The sequence below is a fragment of the Quercus suber genome, unplaced genomic scaffold (assembly GCF_002906115.3).
Source record: "Quercus suber isolate HL8 unplaced genomic scaffold, Cork oak 2.0 scaffold_185, whole genome shotgun sequence".
NCBI lineage: Eukaryota > Viridiplantae > Streptophyta > Magnoliopsida > Fagales > Fagaceae > Quercus > Quercus suber.
The window spans coordinates 217624-235433 of NW_027069643.1; the positions used below are offsets into that span (position 1 = coordinate 217624).

At 45.5% G+C, this 17810-nt stretch overlaps 1 protein-coding gene across 1 annotated transcript; it reads right to left on the reverse strand.

Annotated features, from left to right (window-relative positions):
• Window positions 1-14622: 14622 nt before the first annotated feature.
• Window positions 14623-15213, reverse strand: LOC136069715 (uncharacterized). The gene has a single exon (XM_065778513.1). The coding sequence runs from the start codon at window positions 15211-15213 to the stop codon at window positions 14623-14625; it is 591 nt and encodes a 196-aa protein (XP_065634585.1).
• Between the last annotated feature and the right edge of the window lie 2597 nt (window positions 15214-17810).

The window sequence follows — 17810 nt, forward strand, 5'->3', positions numbered from 1 at the left end:
TAGGGACTCAATGAATTTTTATTGACATACTCTTTTCGTCTTCCTAGGGATTTAGAAAAAACATTTTTGTGGAAGTGTTCCCTTCGTCCATCTTGGGACTTAGAGAATTTTTCTTTAAGTGTTCTCTTCATCCGTCTAGGGACTTAGAGAATATTTATTGACGTATTCTTGGATGATGTTTATCCATTTCAGGAATCTTGTTGTCTTTTTAGATTTGGACAATGTACATCTGTGCGCACCAAAAATGAGGCTACTGGACTAGGCCTCACTCAGGCTCACAACTTATTTGTTTAGTGGGTATGGATTTCCTACTATGGGTCATTCTCGACACAGAGACTCAATGAGATCACTTTTCTCCTCCTGTGTTGCTACCCTCTTCCTTTACTTTCCTTTAACCCACTCTCTCTCTCTCTCTCTCTCCAAAACCTTCCAACCCCTTTTTCTCTTCCATTTCTCATATTTATACCCTCAAATTAGTGGAGAGGCTATGATTACCTCTATAGTTAGTGTAATATGAGGTCCAATATTATTGTCCATAAGTGGGTGGTTAGGTGGGAGTGGGATATGGTGGTTGGGTGCTTCTGGGTATGCAAATGACAGTATGCTCGGGCGTTATTACTGTTTCATTATTCGGTAAAGGTCCCCGAGTAAGGATCAGGTGAAAACACCTGGGCCTGCCGTTCATATGGGCCTAGACTGAGGCCATGGGCCGTACTGTTGTGCGGAACTTTAGGCCCAAATGTACTTAGGCTCCACGGGACCGTACCTTACCCCCTTGATTCATGCCCGGCTAATCTGGTGGCCTTTGAGCCCAGCTTCTGATGAGGGAGTGAACGACCATGGGCCCATTTGCATAGTTTGGGCCCATTGTCCAGATGGTCCCAGGGGAGGCGTATCGTACATTAGCCCCCCCTTGATTCATGCACGGTGACCGAGGACGAATCAAGGAGCCTCGGGCCTAGTTTCCATCTGGCCAAACCGATCGGTATGCATAGGAAGTTGAGAGACAAATTAATGCACCCTTAAAAAGGCGCGTCTTGCCTAACGGTTGGTTCAATTGTCACCATTTCCTGACAGTTCGCGAACTGAGGCAGCTCGCGTGCAACGGCTGTGATGGGACTCGTAGTGTTTCCCGTGCCTCATTTAATGCATGGCATTTAATCTCCCTTTTGGCTCCTATGAATCCCCCATTTTGAATCATTTCTCCATTTTTTCACACTACTCATTCTAAACATTCTCTTCTGCTGTGCATCCATCTACGCACCGTTTGATCAACCCAGAGCCTCTCCCTTCCCTTTAGCCCAAAGTAAGTTCTCTAGTTCCTTACATTATTTCAGTTTCTTTCTTCAAATTCCCTCCTTCACATTTAGATTTTTAAGATGGGTTTCACTTACCTTTTGAATACTGAGGTGTCTTTGGCCACCTTTAGGCAGAGGTTCAGTATCCCCAATGATGTGGAAGTGGTGTATTGCCACGAGAGTGAATTTGCTCTCCACAGAGGGGGCAATACTGATTTCTTTCCCTTAATGTTGATCCTGAAGGGCAGGGTTAGGTTCCTCGTGAACCCGCTTCTACTCAGCACCCTTAGATACTATGGGCTGTGCCCCGACCAACTTCCTCCCAATTTTTACTGGGTGGTTAGTTGCGTCAGTAGGTTAAACCAGGTGTTCGGTTTACAACTAGACCACCACGACATAAACCATATGTATAGCCTGTGTGGGAATAAGAATACTAACTACTATTTAAAGACTAGGGATATGAAGGTATGGCTCATTTCATGCCTGCCCGACTCCAATAGGAATTCTGCAGGGGAGTTCGTCCGGGTGCGCGGCAATTGGTTTGCCGGTGAAATCCTCTGCCCTCTCTCGCGGCGCGAAGTGGGTTCATACTGCTCTTTAACTTATTAGTAATCTTTTTTTTTTCTTTCTTTTTTTGCCTTTTTACCTGTCCGAATACTAACTTATTGTAGTTCTATTTGTAGAAGGTAAACTGTTCACCACAGACATTAGGGTTGTACACGTCAGGGACCTAAACTTCATACTTAGGTCCGAAGTTTTTGTACACATGAACGGGTAGCTCTGGGCTTCCCATCTTATACTCAGTTGCTTCCCTGTGTACAGGACTTGGCAGTCCTTTAGCCAAGCCCTCATAGTTGACAGCCCGCTATTATCTTACATCGATGTCCTAGCAGAACGTGTTTCTTGTGCTTTGCGGGAAATAACACATGCTCCCGTCGAAGCCCAAGCAGAAGAGGCTGAAGAACAAGAGGCCGAGCAAGTACTATTTGAAGAAGAAGAAGAAATGGTGACCAGAAAGAAGCTAACTACCGATCAGTTCCTATTCGGCTCACGGCCTTCAGCTCAGCCACAGCAAGCTCGTCCAGCAGATCGTACTCCTCCCACTCCTCCTCCTTCTAGCCGGCAAAAGAAAAAACAGCGTGTGGACAATCACCCGACCAAAACCAGAAGCGATGCACTAGCCAAGACTCTTCCCTGCCCCTCCGGAAGGATTGTAATTCGGGAGCCGGCAAGTGGCACACAACCTGCAGCTCCCGGCGGTACTGAGGTCGCATCCTTTTCGTGGGCTGCGCCCAACTGGAAACCAACCTTTATGCTCGGCGATGCACCTTTACTGGCCAGTGTGAGTGTGAAGATGTGGGCGCAAGGCGAGGGGGGAAGGGTGGCAGAAAGCTTGGTGAGCGGGTTGCTATTGCCCAAGGATGTACATTTTTGGTCCAAAGGCTCCGAGGTCTCCATTATTCTGCGGTTGCAATGGCATTCCATCATGGTAAGCACTCTCACTTCTCTTCTCGTTCATCTTTTTTATGTTAAGTTCCTCTCTTTCTTCCCTGCACATTTCCCTAGCTTGGACTCGGTGATGTCAGGCCGCGCAACTTACCCATATACTCGGCGAGAGGGCATGCGAGCTTGCTGAAGACGCTGAGCGGGAGAAGGCTCTTAAGGAAGTCACTATTGACACGGATCGGGATAAGGTTAAGGAGGCTGAGGTGGCTGAACTGAAGGTACAATTTGCAGAGACTACGCGGTAGCTAGCTGAACAAAGGCTGGCAGAGACGGAAGGGAGGTTGGGGGAGGCCGAGGTGAAATTGGCGACTGCCGAAAGTTTGAACTTGGTTCGTGATAAAGAAGTCGCTAAACTTAAGGCTACCTTGGAGGCCTATGAAACCAAATGGTATAACGATCACGGACGCAGAGAACTCCGTGGAGCCCATCGTTCTTCAAGCTTGGGCTCAGGGGTTTGAGGAGGGTTGGTTAGCAGCGGGGATTCTCGGAGACTCATAATTGTGGGATCCAGAAAAGATCCATCGCCACGTTGTTGCTCTTCTTGTCTAGAGTCAGGCCGAGGCTGCCGATGACGAGGATACCCCCAGTATGAGGGCATTGGTAGAAGCCATTGATACTTATGTTGAGAACCCCGACATGGAGGCCACGAGCAACCTCAATGCTCCCGGCCATGCTGAAACCCAAAGGCTAACCACTGAGGATGCCGCGGGACAAATCTTGCAAGACATAGTCCAACTTTTCCAAACCAACCCGGACGCTTAATACTTGTAAAACTTTGTTTTTCTTCTACACTGATCTTTTATTTTCTTGGTATTGCCAAGTCACCGGGTCGTGGTGACCGAACATCTTTTATTTTCCTGTTGTCTTTTACCTGCTTTGTCACCGAGTCATGGTGACTGAACAATTTACTTTTGTCTTATGACTTTGACACTAAGTTTATCTTCCCTGAAGTTATTGGGTTATGGTAACAAGGATAAATATTTTATTATTTGGTTATCCGTCCTTGATTTGTTTTGAAATGTTTTATCATTCGGCTATTTTATTGGTATCCTATGACTTACTATTTTATTGGTATCCCATGACTTGCTATTTTATTGATGTGATTGTTTTTCGCTTATCGCTTACTCATTATTAAGGTCAGCCGGCTATCCCTAGCGGCCGTGATTTTCACCTAACACTGTGGTTGGTAAGGGCCCGAGGAAATTTATGGGATGTGAAAGAAACTCCTTACCTGGCGCAATGTACGCGGCTATGATGGCCCCAATTGCCGGGGATTCTGTTAAAATGCTATTAGGAACATTCAGCAAAGAAGAAAACTCGGGGTGCATTCTTGATTCGCTCCAGGCCCCACTTGCCCTTGGGGAATTTAGAATAAAGTTGTCACCTGCCCGTCGACAAGATTGAATCAGGGACAGGTTTCCGTCTTCAGGGCGTTTTTGAGCTAAGGTTTCTTCCTGCCCAGGCACAGGTTTCTGTCCTTGGAAAATTTTAGGCTAAGGTTTCTACCTACCCGGCGATGAAGATCAGACCGGGGACAGACTTCTGACCTTAGAAAATTTAGGCTAAGGTTTCTTCTTGCCCGGTGATAAAGATCAGACTAGGGACAGGCTTCTGACCTTAGGAAATTTAGGCTAAGGTTTCTTCCTGCCAGGTGATGAAGATCAGACCGGGGACAGGCTTCTGTCCTTAGGAAATTTTAGGCTAAGGTTTCTACCTGCCCGACGATGAAGATCGGACCGGGGACAGGTTTCTGACCTTAGGAAATTTTAGGCTAAGATTTCTTCCTGCCTGGCGATGAAGATCAGACCGGGGACAGGTTTCTGTCCTTAGGATAGCAAATTTTTTTTTTTTTTACATACTTGGTGATTGAGATCGAACCGTGGGTCAGTAGCAGAACAATACAAACCTGCATGAGTAAACATCACTATTCTTATTAACAAAACACGTACAAGATATCACATTTAGTTTATTGCTGGCGTAATGCCGATTAGTGATAGAACTTCTTCAGGTTATGAACATTCCACGGTCGAGGCAATGGTCTTTCATCTAGGTCTTCCAAGTAATACGCCCCCGTGCTAGCCATAGCGGTGATCCTATAAAGGCCTTCCTACATTTGCGCCAATTTCCCAGCGTTAGTATCTCGCATGTTCCCCACGGCCTTTCTCAAGACTAAGTCTTCGGCGCCAAACTCCCTCATTTTCACATCTCGGCTATATCTTTGGGCAAGTTTTTGCTGATACTCTGCTAGCCGTATAGTCGCTGCTTCACGGCATTCTTCCAACATATCCAAGTGTCCAACCATCATCTCATCGTTCTGGGCGAGATTGAACCTCATGATGCGTGCACTGCATAGACTTACCTCGGTTGTTATCACGGCTTCAGCACCGTAAGTGAGAGAAAATCGGGTCTCTCCCGTGGACCTTCTGGGGGTTGTCCAGTACGCCCATAAGACGTTGGGCAACTCCTCGGCCAATTTCCTTTTGCACCCTCTAACCTCCTTTTCAGTCCATTCATAATTACCTTATTTACAGCCTCAGCTTGGCCATTACTCTGGAGATATGCAGGAGTAGAATACCTGTTTTTGATGCCGAGGTCCCCGCAAAATTCACGAAACACCCGGCTGTCGAATTGCAGCCCATTGTCTGATATGAGGGAGTTCGGCACCCCAAACCTCATGATTATATTCTTCCACATGAACCTTTTCACATCCACGTCCCTGATATTGGCCAAAGCTTCCACCTCTTCCCATTTGGTGAAATAGTCAACAACCACTAAAACGAATTTTCAATTACCCGTTGCTCGGGGAAATGGGCCGAGTATATCCAGCCCCCACTACACAAAAGGCTAGGGACTACTGACTGGGTTCAAATGGCCCGTCGGCTGATGGATTATGGGGGCATGTTTCTGACACTGCTCACACTTACGCACATAATCGGCGGCATCTTTTTGCATTTGTGGCCACCAAAATCCTTAAGTCATTGCTCGGTGCACCAATGAACATCCCCCTACGTGACTGCCGCACACTCCATCATGAAGCTCGGCCAATAGTTCGCCCACTTTCTTTAGGTGTAGGCATAAAAGGTATGGCCCCCCGAAGGATCTCCGATATAGCTTCCGATCTTTAGACAACCAATACCGTGGAGCCATTCTGCAGATCTTGCTGCCTTCCTTTTTATCAGGTGAAACTCGGTCCTCGGCTAGGAAGTTAATGATAGGGTCCATCCAGCATGGCCCAAGTGCTGTAATTGCTGCGACACTGATCTCTACAGCTCCCAGATCGCTAGTTACCCTGATGCTTGGCTCCGGAACAAGCTCCACCTTAATCAACCGGGGAATCTCCTCGGTTACTGATGATGCCAGCGTGGCGAGGGAGTCAGCATGTCTATTTTGTATTCGAGTTACATGGGTCACTTTAACTGTACTAAAGCTGGTTATAGCTTGCTTCACCTGTTCCAAGTACACCTTCATCCGGGGGTCTTGGGCTTCAAAACTGCCTTGCACTTAATTGATGACCAGACATGAATCCGAATACACTTCAATGTCCTGGGCCCCCAAACTTGAAATCGTCCTTAATTCGGCTAGTAATGCTTCGTACTCCGCGTCGTTGTTGGAGGCTTTGAAACCCAATCTATACAAGTGCTCTAACCGGATTCCCTCCGCAGTGATAATGACAGTTCCCACACCAGCCCCCATGGAGCTGGACGCTCCATCCACGAATACCTTCCACGGGCGAGTCTCCACACGGCAAACTATCTCTCCATTGTTTTTCGGTGCAAACTCGGCAACAAAATTTGCAAGGACTTGGCCCTTCATCGAACTTCGCGGTTTGTACCGTATGTCAAAAGAACCAAGCCGAGTCCCCACTTTGCTATTCAGCCCGTGAAGTCTGATCTCTTTAATAGTGATTGCAAGGGATACTCGGTCAAGACATAAACCGTATGAGCTTGAAAGTAGTGCGGCAGCTTTCTCGTAGCATGTATTAGGGCTAATACTAGCTTTTCCAGCGGTAAGTATCTTGTTTAGGCATCAACCAGAGTCTTGCTAATGTAATACGCAGGTTGCTGGATTCCTTGGTCCCTCAGTAGCACGGCGCTCATGGTATGCTTAGACACGACTAGGTACATGAATAAATCTTCACCAGGTTTTAGTGCTGTTAGCATAGGCGCCCGCACCAAATAATCTTTCAAATCCTGAAAAGCTCTGTCACATTCTTCGTTCCACTAGAATCCTGTCCACTTCTTCAGGAGTTGGTAGAATGGTTGGCAGTGATCTGAGAATTTGGAGATGAACCACTTAAGGGAGGCTAGCATCCCGGTCAACACTTGTACTTCCTTCAGATTGCTCAGTGGCTTCAATCTTCTTACAGCCTCAATTTGGTTGGGGTTGACCTCTATTCCCCGGCTGGTGATCAAGTACCACAGGAATTTTCCAGCCTCCACACCAAATGAGCATTTCTCGGTGTTAAGACGTAACTTGTATTGCCGAAGAACCTTGAACACCCCCCAAAGATCCTCTATATGTAGTGTTACCTGCTTGCTCTTCACCACCATGTCGTCGATATACACTTCAACTGTACGCCTAATCTTGTCCCGGAACATCCTTATCATCATTCATTGGTACGTGGCCTCGACATTTTTTGGTCCAAAAGGCATCACCGTGTAATGGTTTAGCCTCCGGGGTGATGAACGCCGTCTTTTCTTGATCTTCAGGTGCTAGAGCAATTTGGTGATACCCCTGAAAAGCGTCTAGAAAACTCATCCTCGGATGCCCATACATTGCATTTACCAACTGATTGACTTTTGGCATGGGGAACGGGCCTTTTGGGCATGCTCGGTTCAGATCCGTGAAGTCCATGCAAACCCTCCACTTGCCATTCTTCTTCTTTACTACCACGGTATTCGCTAACCACTCCGGGAAGAAGATTTCTCTTATAGCCCTTGCATCCCTCAACTTTTGGACTTCTGCTCTTACTGCCTCGGTGTGCTCCCTGGCTGATCTCCTCGGCTTCTGTTTCTTAGGAGGGAACAAGGGGTCGACTCTAAGTCTGTGGACAATGAAGTCGGGGTCCACCCCGTGCACCTCGTATGGGCTCTATGCAAACACATCCATATTCTGTATTAGAAGTAACAACATTTCTACTTTATCTTATTCATCCATGACTTTCCCTATGTGGAAACACTTGTCAACATCTAGAAGTATCTTCACTTTCATCATTTTCTCGGTGCAGCTACCCCCCTTCTCCCCTTGGGGATCTTGTAATTGCTATAACGGGACACCCTGTGGTGGGTCATTCTATTCAGCATGATTCCTTTGTTCGGCTATCTCCTTCTTCTAGTTAATTATGACGAGTAAACACTGTCTCGCCGTCTGCTGGCTTTCCCTTACCACAGTAACACTGTGCTTGGTTGGAAACTTCACTTTTACATGCAAGGTGGATGGGACGGCCCCCATTGCCTGGATCCACGGTCTTCCTAGTATCGCGGTGTACGGAGAGAAAGAGGCCACCGCTATAAATGTTACCATCACCTCCTTACCTTCCATATTCACAGGCAGAGAGATTTGCCCCTCAGGTATTACAACCTTGCCATCGAACCTGACCAAGGGTGTATTGCATTTAAAGAGGTCCCTGCTCCTTAGTCCAAGCCCCCAGAACAGGTCCGGATACATTACATCGGCCCCACTTCCCTAGTCTATCATCACCCTTTTTACCAAGAAGCTGCCTATCCTAGTAGTAACTACCAACGCATCGTCATGCGGTTAGAACGTTCCCTCTAAATTATTATCACTGAAGGCGATAGGTTCCTGGGTAAGTTTCACCTTTTTCCCTGGCGGTTGCGCGCCCGTATTGCCCTTCACTGGGGCTACAGTTAACACACCTTTCTTCCTTGCCACGGCAATGCTTCTCGGAGGTGCATGAATGACCTCAATTATTCCAAGTGGGGGTGGAAGGGGGTTACCCCTCTGCGGGCTACCTTGCCCCATTCCTCGGTCCCCTATGTCCATCACGAACTCTTTAGATACCTAGCCTTGGCCAGTTGCCCGAGATGGTCTTCCAATACTCGGCACTGCTCAGTGGTATGACCCTTATCTTTATGATAAGTGCAGTACAAATTTTGATTCCTCTTGGAGAGGTCACCACTCATCCTGTTCAGCCACCTGAAATACGGTTCGTTCTTGATCTTGTCTACGATCTTGTGTACAAGCTCCTTGAATGTCACATTTACCTCCCCTGGTTGCGCTTCTTGCTCCTGAATCCTCAAATTCCCCCAGTTTCTCGACTGAAAACCACTTTGCGGAGGACGATTCATTACTGGCGCCTTGCCTCTACTTTGGAGTCGATTATCTTCCAACCATTTATATTCTTCAATGCGCCTCATCAGCTACCTCATATCCTCGAGAGGCTTCTTAGTGAGTGATTCCCTCAGCCTTGATTCCTCGGGCAATCCCATTCTAAAAGTGCTTGTAGCAATCTTCTCGTTCCCTCTGCCGATCTCGTTGTAAAGCTCCTAGTACCGGCTAGCATAACTACGAAGGTTTCTCCTGCTCTTATTTTCATGGATAACAATGCATCCATCGGTTGTGGCACCTGGCTACAAGTTACAAACCGGATGCCAAACTCCTGTATTAGCTCGGCGAAACTGTGGAGGGAGCCTTTCTGTAACCCATTAAACCATCTCAAAGCGGTGGGGCCAAGGCTTGAGAGAAAAACCTTACACATCAATGTGTCATTGTGGGCATGTAGAGACATTATTTGGATATAGTGACTGACGTGCTCAACCAAGTCCGTTTTCCCTTCATAGGAGTTGAATGAAGGGCGCGTGAATCTGTCCGGCATAGGGCCCACTCGATGTCAGCTGAAAAGGGGGACCAAGCAGCCTTGCGTATTGCATAGCTCATTGCATCCATGGCCGCATTATGGGGTTGTTCTTTAGGGGAATCCGAACCTCGGTCTGTATATTCCCGTGACCGCGAACGGTTTTGGCGCTGATGAGATTCCCGTGAATGTGAGCATTCCCTTCGCCGACGAGATTCCCGTGAATGGGAACATTCTCGGTGGTGGTGAGATCTAGATTGATTGGATCTCGCCTCATGACGTTCTTCCCCGGTGCCAAATCTTCTTTCCCGGTTGTCCCTGTCCCTCTTGTGGTTCCTGTTCCCTGCCTCCAACTCTAGGTCCCTCACCAGCCTGCGCAACCGTTCAAGCTCTTCATCCCTTTCATCAAACTGCCTATGCCTTGAAGCACTGGATACTATTTGTTTGGTTTGGTACGACCCCTCTCCAAGGCCAGACCGTTCCTCCTCTAGCTCAGGGTCCTAATCCTCACGCCTCTTTTGCCTCCTTTCATGCCAGAAGGATCCCCGAGAAGATCCTACCGAACCATTCTCAACGTCACTCCCAGAACGTCTCCTAGACATCCTCTCGCGCATCAGTCTCAGTCGAACCACTGCTTTGTAGGAGATTCCCATAGACGGCGCCAATTGTGCACGCTAAAAATGAGGCTATTGGACTGGGCCTCACTCAGGCTCACAACTTATTGTTTAGTGGGTATGGATTTCCTAGTATGGGTCGTTCTCGGCACAAAGACTCAATGAGATCACTTTTCTCCTCCTGTGTTGCTACCCTCTTCCTTTACTTTCCTTTAACCCATACACACACACACTCTCTCTCTCTCTCTCTTTCCAAAACCTTCCCACCCCTTTTTCTCTTCCATTTCTCATATTTATATCCCTCAAATTAGTGGAGAGGCTATGATTACCTCCATGGTTAGTGTAATATGAGGTTCAATATTATCGTCCATAAGTGGGTGGTTAGGTGGGAGTGGGATATGGTGAAAATGGCATTGGAACTTGATTCCCACTCTAGATAGCATGCCCGGCGGTGGTGCTTCTGGGTGCTTCCAGGTATGCAAATGACAGTATGCTCAAACATTATTACTGTTTCATTGTTCAGTAAAGGTCCCGAGTAAGGATCAGGTGAAAACACTTGGGCCTGCCATTTATGTGGGCCTAGACTGAGGCCATGGGCCGCACTGTTGCGTCGGAACTTTAGGCCTAAATGTACTTGGGCTTCACGGGATCGTACCTTACCCCTTGATTCGTGCCCGGCTAATTTGGTGGCCCTTGAGCCCAGCTTCTGATGAGGGAGTGAGCGACCATGGGCCCATTTGCATAGTTTGGGCCCACTGTCCAGATGGTCCCAAGGGAGGCATACCGTACAACATCCATTTAAGGAATTTTATCATTTTTTTTCTTTTTAGTTTGGACGATGTACATCCACTTAAGGAATCTTACCGTCTTTTTAATCTGGACGATGTACATCCACATAAGGAATCTTATCGTCTTTCTAATGTGGATGATGTACATCCATTTAAGGAATCTTATTGTCTTTCTTCTTTTGAGAGAGAGATAGCTAGAATACATGAATTGTTGAATAATACATATGAAATGCTAAATAATACGTTTATTTGAATACATGACTTGTATTAAAAAGTAAGAAATCATGCTGACTGCTTACAATTAGGCTATAGTTCCTTTTTGTAATACCTCTTTAGATGCTCGACATTCCATGGACGAGGTAGCTTGTTTCCCTCCAGGTCCTCCAGGTGGTAGCTTCCCTGTCGTGAATAGTGGACAACTTTGTAGGGTCCTTCCCAGGTTGGTCCTAGTTTGCCTTGTGCTGGGTCCTTTGTTATAGGAGTCACTTTTTGAAGGACGAGATCTCCAATGTTGAAGGGTGTCTCTCTTGTTGGTGTTCATTCGATAGTCCTGTAAGCCCACAGGCTTGGTAACTCCTCGGGCCACGCTTCCTTTGCCCCCACTAACCGGGACTTGATGATCTTGAGTAAGGTTCGGTTTGTTACTTCCGTCTGCCCATTAGCCTGAGGATGTCCTATGGACGAGTACTTGTTTTTGATGCCCAGGCTTGAGCAAAACAATCTGAATCCGTGACTGTCAAACTGATGACCATTGTCTGAAATAATCGTCCTTGGTATCCTGAACCTACAAACAATATTTTTCCATAAGTTTTGTACCTTTGCCTCTGTGATTGTTGCTAGCGCTTCCGCTTTGACCTATTTTGTGAAGTAGTAAATTGCGACGAGTAGGAACCTCATCTGTCTCTTTCCCTATGGTAGGGGGCCCATAATATCGATCCCTCACTGTGCAAATGGCCAAGGTGAGGAAATAGTCATCATCTTTTCCCCTGGGACTCGTTGAACATTCCCATACCTTTGGTAACTGTCACATCTCTTAACGAAATTTGCTGTGTGTTGTTGCATTTTGGGCCAAAAGTAACATGCCCTCGTAATCTTCTTGACGAGGGACTTTGCCCCCATGTGATCGCCGCAAACTCCCCCGTGCACCTCTACCAAAACATATTTGGCTTCTTCCTCTTCTACGCACCTCAAGTAGGGTTGGGAGAAGCCTCTTTTGTAAGCTCGTCATTCAGTTCCGTGAACTGGGCAGCTTACTTCTAGACGTTCTTGGCTTCTTCAAGGTTCAGCGGTAACTGTCCTTCTTTAAGGTAAGATAGAATTGGACTCGTCCATCCGGAGCGGGTATGAACAGTGAAGGTTTGAAATTCTTCGATGTTAGGAGAGTTTTGTTTTTCTAGCCTCCAATCATTTATCTTTGCTTGATCATCTGCTGATGCTCTCCGTGTCACTTCGTCGGCTTCAGCATTTTGATCCTGTGGGATCTGATCAAACTCTGCGTGATCAAAGCTGCTTACCAACTGGTTCGTCAATTTAAGGTATTTTTGCACTCTTGTCTCCTTTGCATCAAAATCTCCCCTGACTTGCCCTATGACGAGCTGTGAGTTGCTCCTTAGCTCGATATTTTTAGCCCCAAGTACCCGAGCTATTCTTAGCCCTGTCAACATAGCCTCGTACTCTGCTTCGTTATTGGTTACAGGGAATTTGAGTTGGACCGCATACTTCAGAATGTCCTCTTCAGGGAAGGTGATAATGACACCCGAGCGCCTCTCTTCTGGATGGACGATCTATCTGTATGGATCTGCCAATGCTTGAGCTTTTATGTCCGTCCATGGGTGGTATTCTATATCAAATTGACTGAGCTCGATGGCCTATTGTACCATTCTTCCTACGGCCTCAGGTTTATTCATCGCTTTTTAGATGGGCTGGTCCGTCATTACTATGATCGAGTTAGCTTGAAAGTAAGGATAGAGTTTTCTTGAGGCCACTATTAGGGTGAAGGTAATCTTCTCTATGTGTGAACAACGAGCTTCAGCTCCCTGAAAGGCCTGGCTGATGTAGTACACAGGAAGTTGTATCTTATTCTCTTCCCTGATCAAGGCCGCGTTGACTGCAATTACGTATATCGCCAAGTAGAGGAATAAGTCTTCGCCATCTTTGGATAGACTCAGGAGTGTGGGGTTGCTTAAGTAGCACTTCAATTCTTGAAATGTTGTCTCGCACTCTTCTGTCCAAACAAAAGCTCGCTTCAGGGTCTTAAAGAAAGGAAGGCATTTGTCTTTTGCCTTCAAGATGAATCTGTTGAGGGTTGCTACTCTTCCTGTGAGTGATTGTACTTCTTTGACCATCCTTAGTAAGGACATCTCGAGGATAGCTCTCAATTTTTCGGGATTCGCTTCGATTCCTTTTTGCGACACCATGAACCTGAGGAATTTCCCTGAGGAGACCCCAAAGGCACATTTGGATGGGTTTAACTTCATGTTGTACTGTTTGAGTGTGTTGAACATCTTCTTGAGATCGTTTAGGTGGTCCTCTTCTTCTTTGCTCTTGACAAGCATATCATCAACGTACACCTCCATATTTCTCCCAATCTGTTTGTTGAATATTTGGTTTACCAATCTTTGGTACGTGGCCCATGCGTTCTTCAAACCAAAGGGCATGACCCTGTAGCAATAGAGCCCTTGGCTAGTGATGAAAGCCGTCTTTCCTTGGTCTTCCTCAGCCATTTGTATTTGGTTATACCCAGAAAATGCATCCATGAAGGTAAAAAGCTTGTGCCCGGCAGTTGAATCCACCAACTGGTCAATTTTGGGTAGGGGAAAGCTGTCTTTCAGGCAGGCGTTGTTTAGATCAATGAAGTCAACACATATTCTCCACTTCCTGTTCGCCTTTTTGACCATGACGACGTTGGCTAACCACTCAGGATAATAGACTTCCCTGATGAAGTTAGTAGCGAGAAACTTGTTTACTTCGTCCATGACTGCTTTGTTCCGTTCTGGCGAAAAAACTCTTCTTTTCTACTGGACGGGTTTCTTCTCGGGGTTCACATTTAGACGTTGTTGAATGATGCTTGTTGGTATGCCCGACATATCTTCGTGGCTTCATGCAAAAACGTCCAGATTATCTTTCAGGAAGCCGACGATCTCTTTCTTCGTCTGGGGATTTAGGCTCGTCCCTACTTGGGTCATCTTTGTAGGATCTCCTTCAACCAACTCTATTGTTTCCTGTTTCTTAATGATTTCTTGTGTCTTGTCTTTGATTATTGACGTGTGGTTCTCCTTTGAGGCCAGGACTTCCTGATAACACTCCTTCACCAACACTTAGTCTCTTCTTATCTCACTAACCCCCTGTTCAATTAGGAATTTCACCTTCAAGCAATAAGTGGAAGTGGCTACTTTCCGATGATTGAGGGTAGGTCGTCCTATAATCACATTGTAGGATGAAGGTGAGTCTACTACCAAAAAGTTATGCTTGTTTGTTACCTAGAGGGGATACGAGCTGGCCGTGACCGTTAATGTTACTATTCCCCAGGGATATACTTTATCTCCACTGAAACTGACGAGGGGGGACTTGAAAGGATGAAGTCTCTTTAGGTCTACTTTTAACTACAGGAAGGTAGAAAAGTAAATGATGTCTGTCGGGCTACCATTGTCCACCAGAACCCTTCTGGTATTGAACCCTTCAATCATGATCATAATGACCAACGGGTCATCATGAGGTTGCTTTATCCCTCTGGCATCCTCCTCTGAGAAGCACATATCCTGGTTTGTCTGTCTTTGCTTTAGGGGAGTAAGGCCATGAACACTGTTCACCTGCCTTTGGTATGACTTCTTAAGGGACTTGAATGATCCTTCTGCGGACAACCCTCCCATGATAGTTTTTATTTCTCCTATAGCACTTTGTGGGCTAGGGGGCATGTGGTCCTCATCCTTCTGAGAGTCTTTATATCGGTCCTTGTTGCTATCCCTGAACCTGTTGGAATCCCCATTTTTCACATACTTTTGCAGCTTTCTTTTTCGTATGAGTTCTTCAATCTTCTCCTTTAGGTCTTGGCAATCCTCTGTGTGGTGCCTGTGATCTTTGTGAAAAAGGCAATACTTCCTCTTATCACGCACACTGGGAGACGAGTGCAACGGTCTTGGCCATTTGAGGAAGTGTTCGTCCTTGATATGCGTAAGGATTTGGTCAACAAGCATCACCAAAGGTGTGAACTTCGTTGGACAAAGACTCTTGTCATCCCTTCGTCTACTTCCTTTGATATTCTGACGGTCGGCTTGGTCCTTTTTTCGTCCTCTTCTATCTTTTTTTTTTTTTCTTTCTTCTTCTCCTATCGTCTACTTCCTTTGATATTCTGACGGTCGGCTTGGTCCTTTTTTCGTCCTCTTCTATCTTTTTTTTTTTTTCTTTCTTCTTCTCCTTGGGCTTTTCCACTCCTTCTATTGCCGCCAGGGTGTCTTCAGCGTTCATGTATTTTTGTGCCTTCAAAAACATCTCTGCCATCGTCTTAAGAGGATTCTTTGCTAGGGAAACCATGAAATCCCTGGACTTCAATCCAGTCTTGAAGGCTGTTAGCTGCATTTTATCATCTGCTTCGTCTACTTCCAGGGTTGCTTGAGTGAACCGTGTCACATAGGACCTCAGGGTTTCCTTTTCTCCCTACTTAATGGTGAGCAAGTGGTCAGCTGGCCTTTTTAGACACTGCCCACCAACGAAATGACGAAGGAAGGAGCTGCCTAGTTGCTTGAAGTTGTCAATGGATGATGTTGGCAATTTGGTGAACCATTCCCTGGCTGCCCCTTTGAGGGTAGTGAGAAAAGAGCGGCATAGTATCTCGTCAGAAGGCTGCTGGAGACCCAAAGTCATCTTAAAAGTATTAAGGTGATCCAATGGATCTTTTAATTCGTCGAATGGTTCAAGCTGGGGCAAACGGAACTTTGAAGGCACCGGGCATTCAAGAACCAGTAAGGTGAAAGGCGAGTCTGTCTTTCTAACCATTCTATCCAAACTCTAACCTGTTTTCCCCTTGATAGCATTCCTCAGCTCGTCCATCTCCTTTCTCATCTCCTTAAGAAAATCCGAGTTCGCCCCTTCTGGAGTGTCGATTCGTCTCCTATGGTTGTGTCCGTCATCTTCCTAGTTGGTCTCCAAGTAGTTATCTTCTTGTTGCAGCTTTTGTCTTATCTCCTAGTTCTGCCTAGTAAGTTTTTTCACGATAGTTGCGAGCGACTGGATTTGTAGGGCCAATGTAGCAGGATCTGGTTTAGTGTTGGATTCCATCTGAACTTATAGTTTAGAATGGAACAGTGTTTTTGAACTGGGTGCTCAAGAATCGCTAGTTCCCCACAGACGGCGCCAAACTGATGATGTTCAAATCGTCAGTAGAAACTTTCATCCAGCGTGGAGTCATCCACAGCTAATCCAGATCCTGAGACAAGATGAATGGTGAAAAGAAAGAGTGTGGCCACCGATGTGGCGCCTGCCACAGGGCCCCCAATGCTAAAGTCAAAATAGCTAGAAGTAAAAAAGAAGTATTCAGATAGTAATGTGCATGAGCTAGAAATTTTTGTACCTTCCCTTCCGGTCTCATGAATGGGTATATATATAGGTGCTTCCTTCTTCCTTCTAGCCGTTGGTGCCGTCTTAATGGTGATATTATTCCCGAATATGTAACGTCCCTGAGGGGCATTAATGGGGAGATATCTTTTCAACAGTGTGGAGGCTCATTAGTGTTCTCGTAACGCTTCGTCATTGATTGTGGGATGATGGCCTCGTCCTCGCCAGGTGGTCACTAGGGGTGAGGCGAAGCTCGGTGTCATCTTCATCCATTGCTTTTTCTGTGGACGAGAAAGTAATATGATTAGGACTATCAACTACTACGCAATTTACGATTCTAGTGTGATTTAGTGTAAGTTTAAACATATGTATATATGCTCCTGGATATCCTCCTCTTTCAAGCCGATTTTTAAAGGTGAGTTATACCCACAGGTTTGTAAAAATTGATATTTACATTTTGTACTAAAAATAATATAAAGAGGAATGGATAAAAAGAAGTTCAAAACGTGATAACTGTTTAGATAATTTTGAGTTATTACTCGGTGTTGTGTGCTCGAATCTAGATAATTTTTCTTTAGCATTCAATAAAGAGAAATTGATTTCGTTTGCTGAGTTTTATCTAAATAAATTTTTTAGAAATTCAACTTAGTACCTTGGATATGAGACTTTTGAAAACTTGAAGAGATTGGGCAGCTTGTAGAAAAGATGTTGGAAATGAATAAAAAAATTTGATATTTAATATCTAATTTACTCATTAGTTATATTGCCTTTGATCATACCAACTGCAACAATTATTGTTGAAAGGACTCTTCAGCAATAAATATGGTTAAAAATCCAAAATTCACTACACAAGTTAATGGGAGATCTGTGACTGTGAGTGAATGAATGATTGCTTTCCGGCATAATTTAAGTACTATGGTTAATAATCTTAGTTTATCAAAATAAATAAATAAATAAACACTTATTACTGTGCAGGGGCGGCACTACCTTATGTTAAGGGAGTTTAATTAAACCCCTTGACTTGAATCTTACACAACATGATCACATATCAACTTAGTCCAAAGCTAAACAACAACATAGATCAGTCTATCCCGAAATTAATCAAATAATAACATCTCTCTCTCTCTCTCTCTCTCTCTCTCTCTCAAATCAAATTTGACCTTTTTATTGATCTCTCCGGAGTTTTTTTTTTTTTTTTTTTTTTTACATCATTATCATTTTTTTTAATAAAATTATTTTT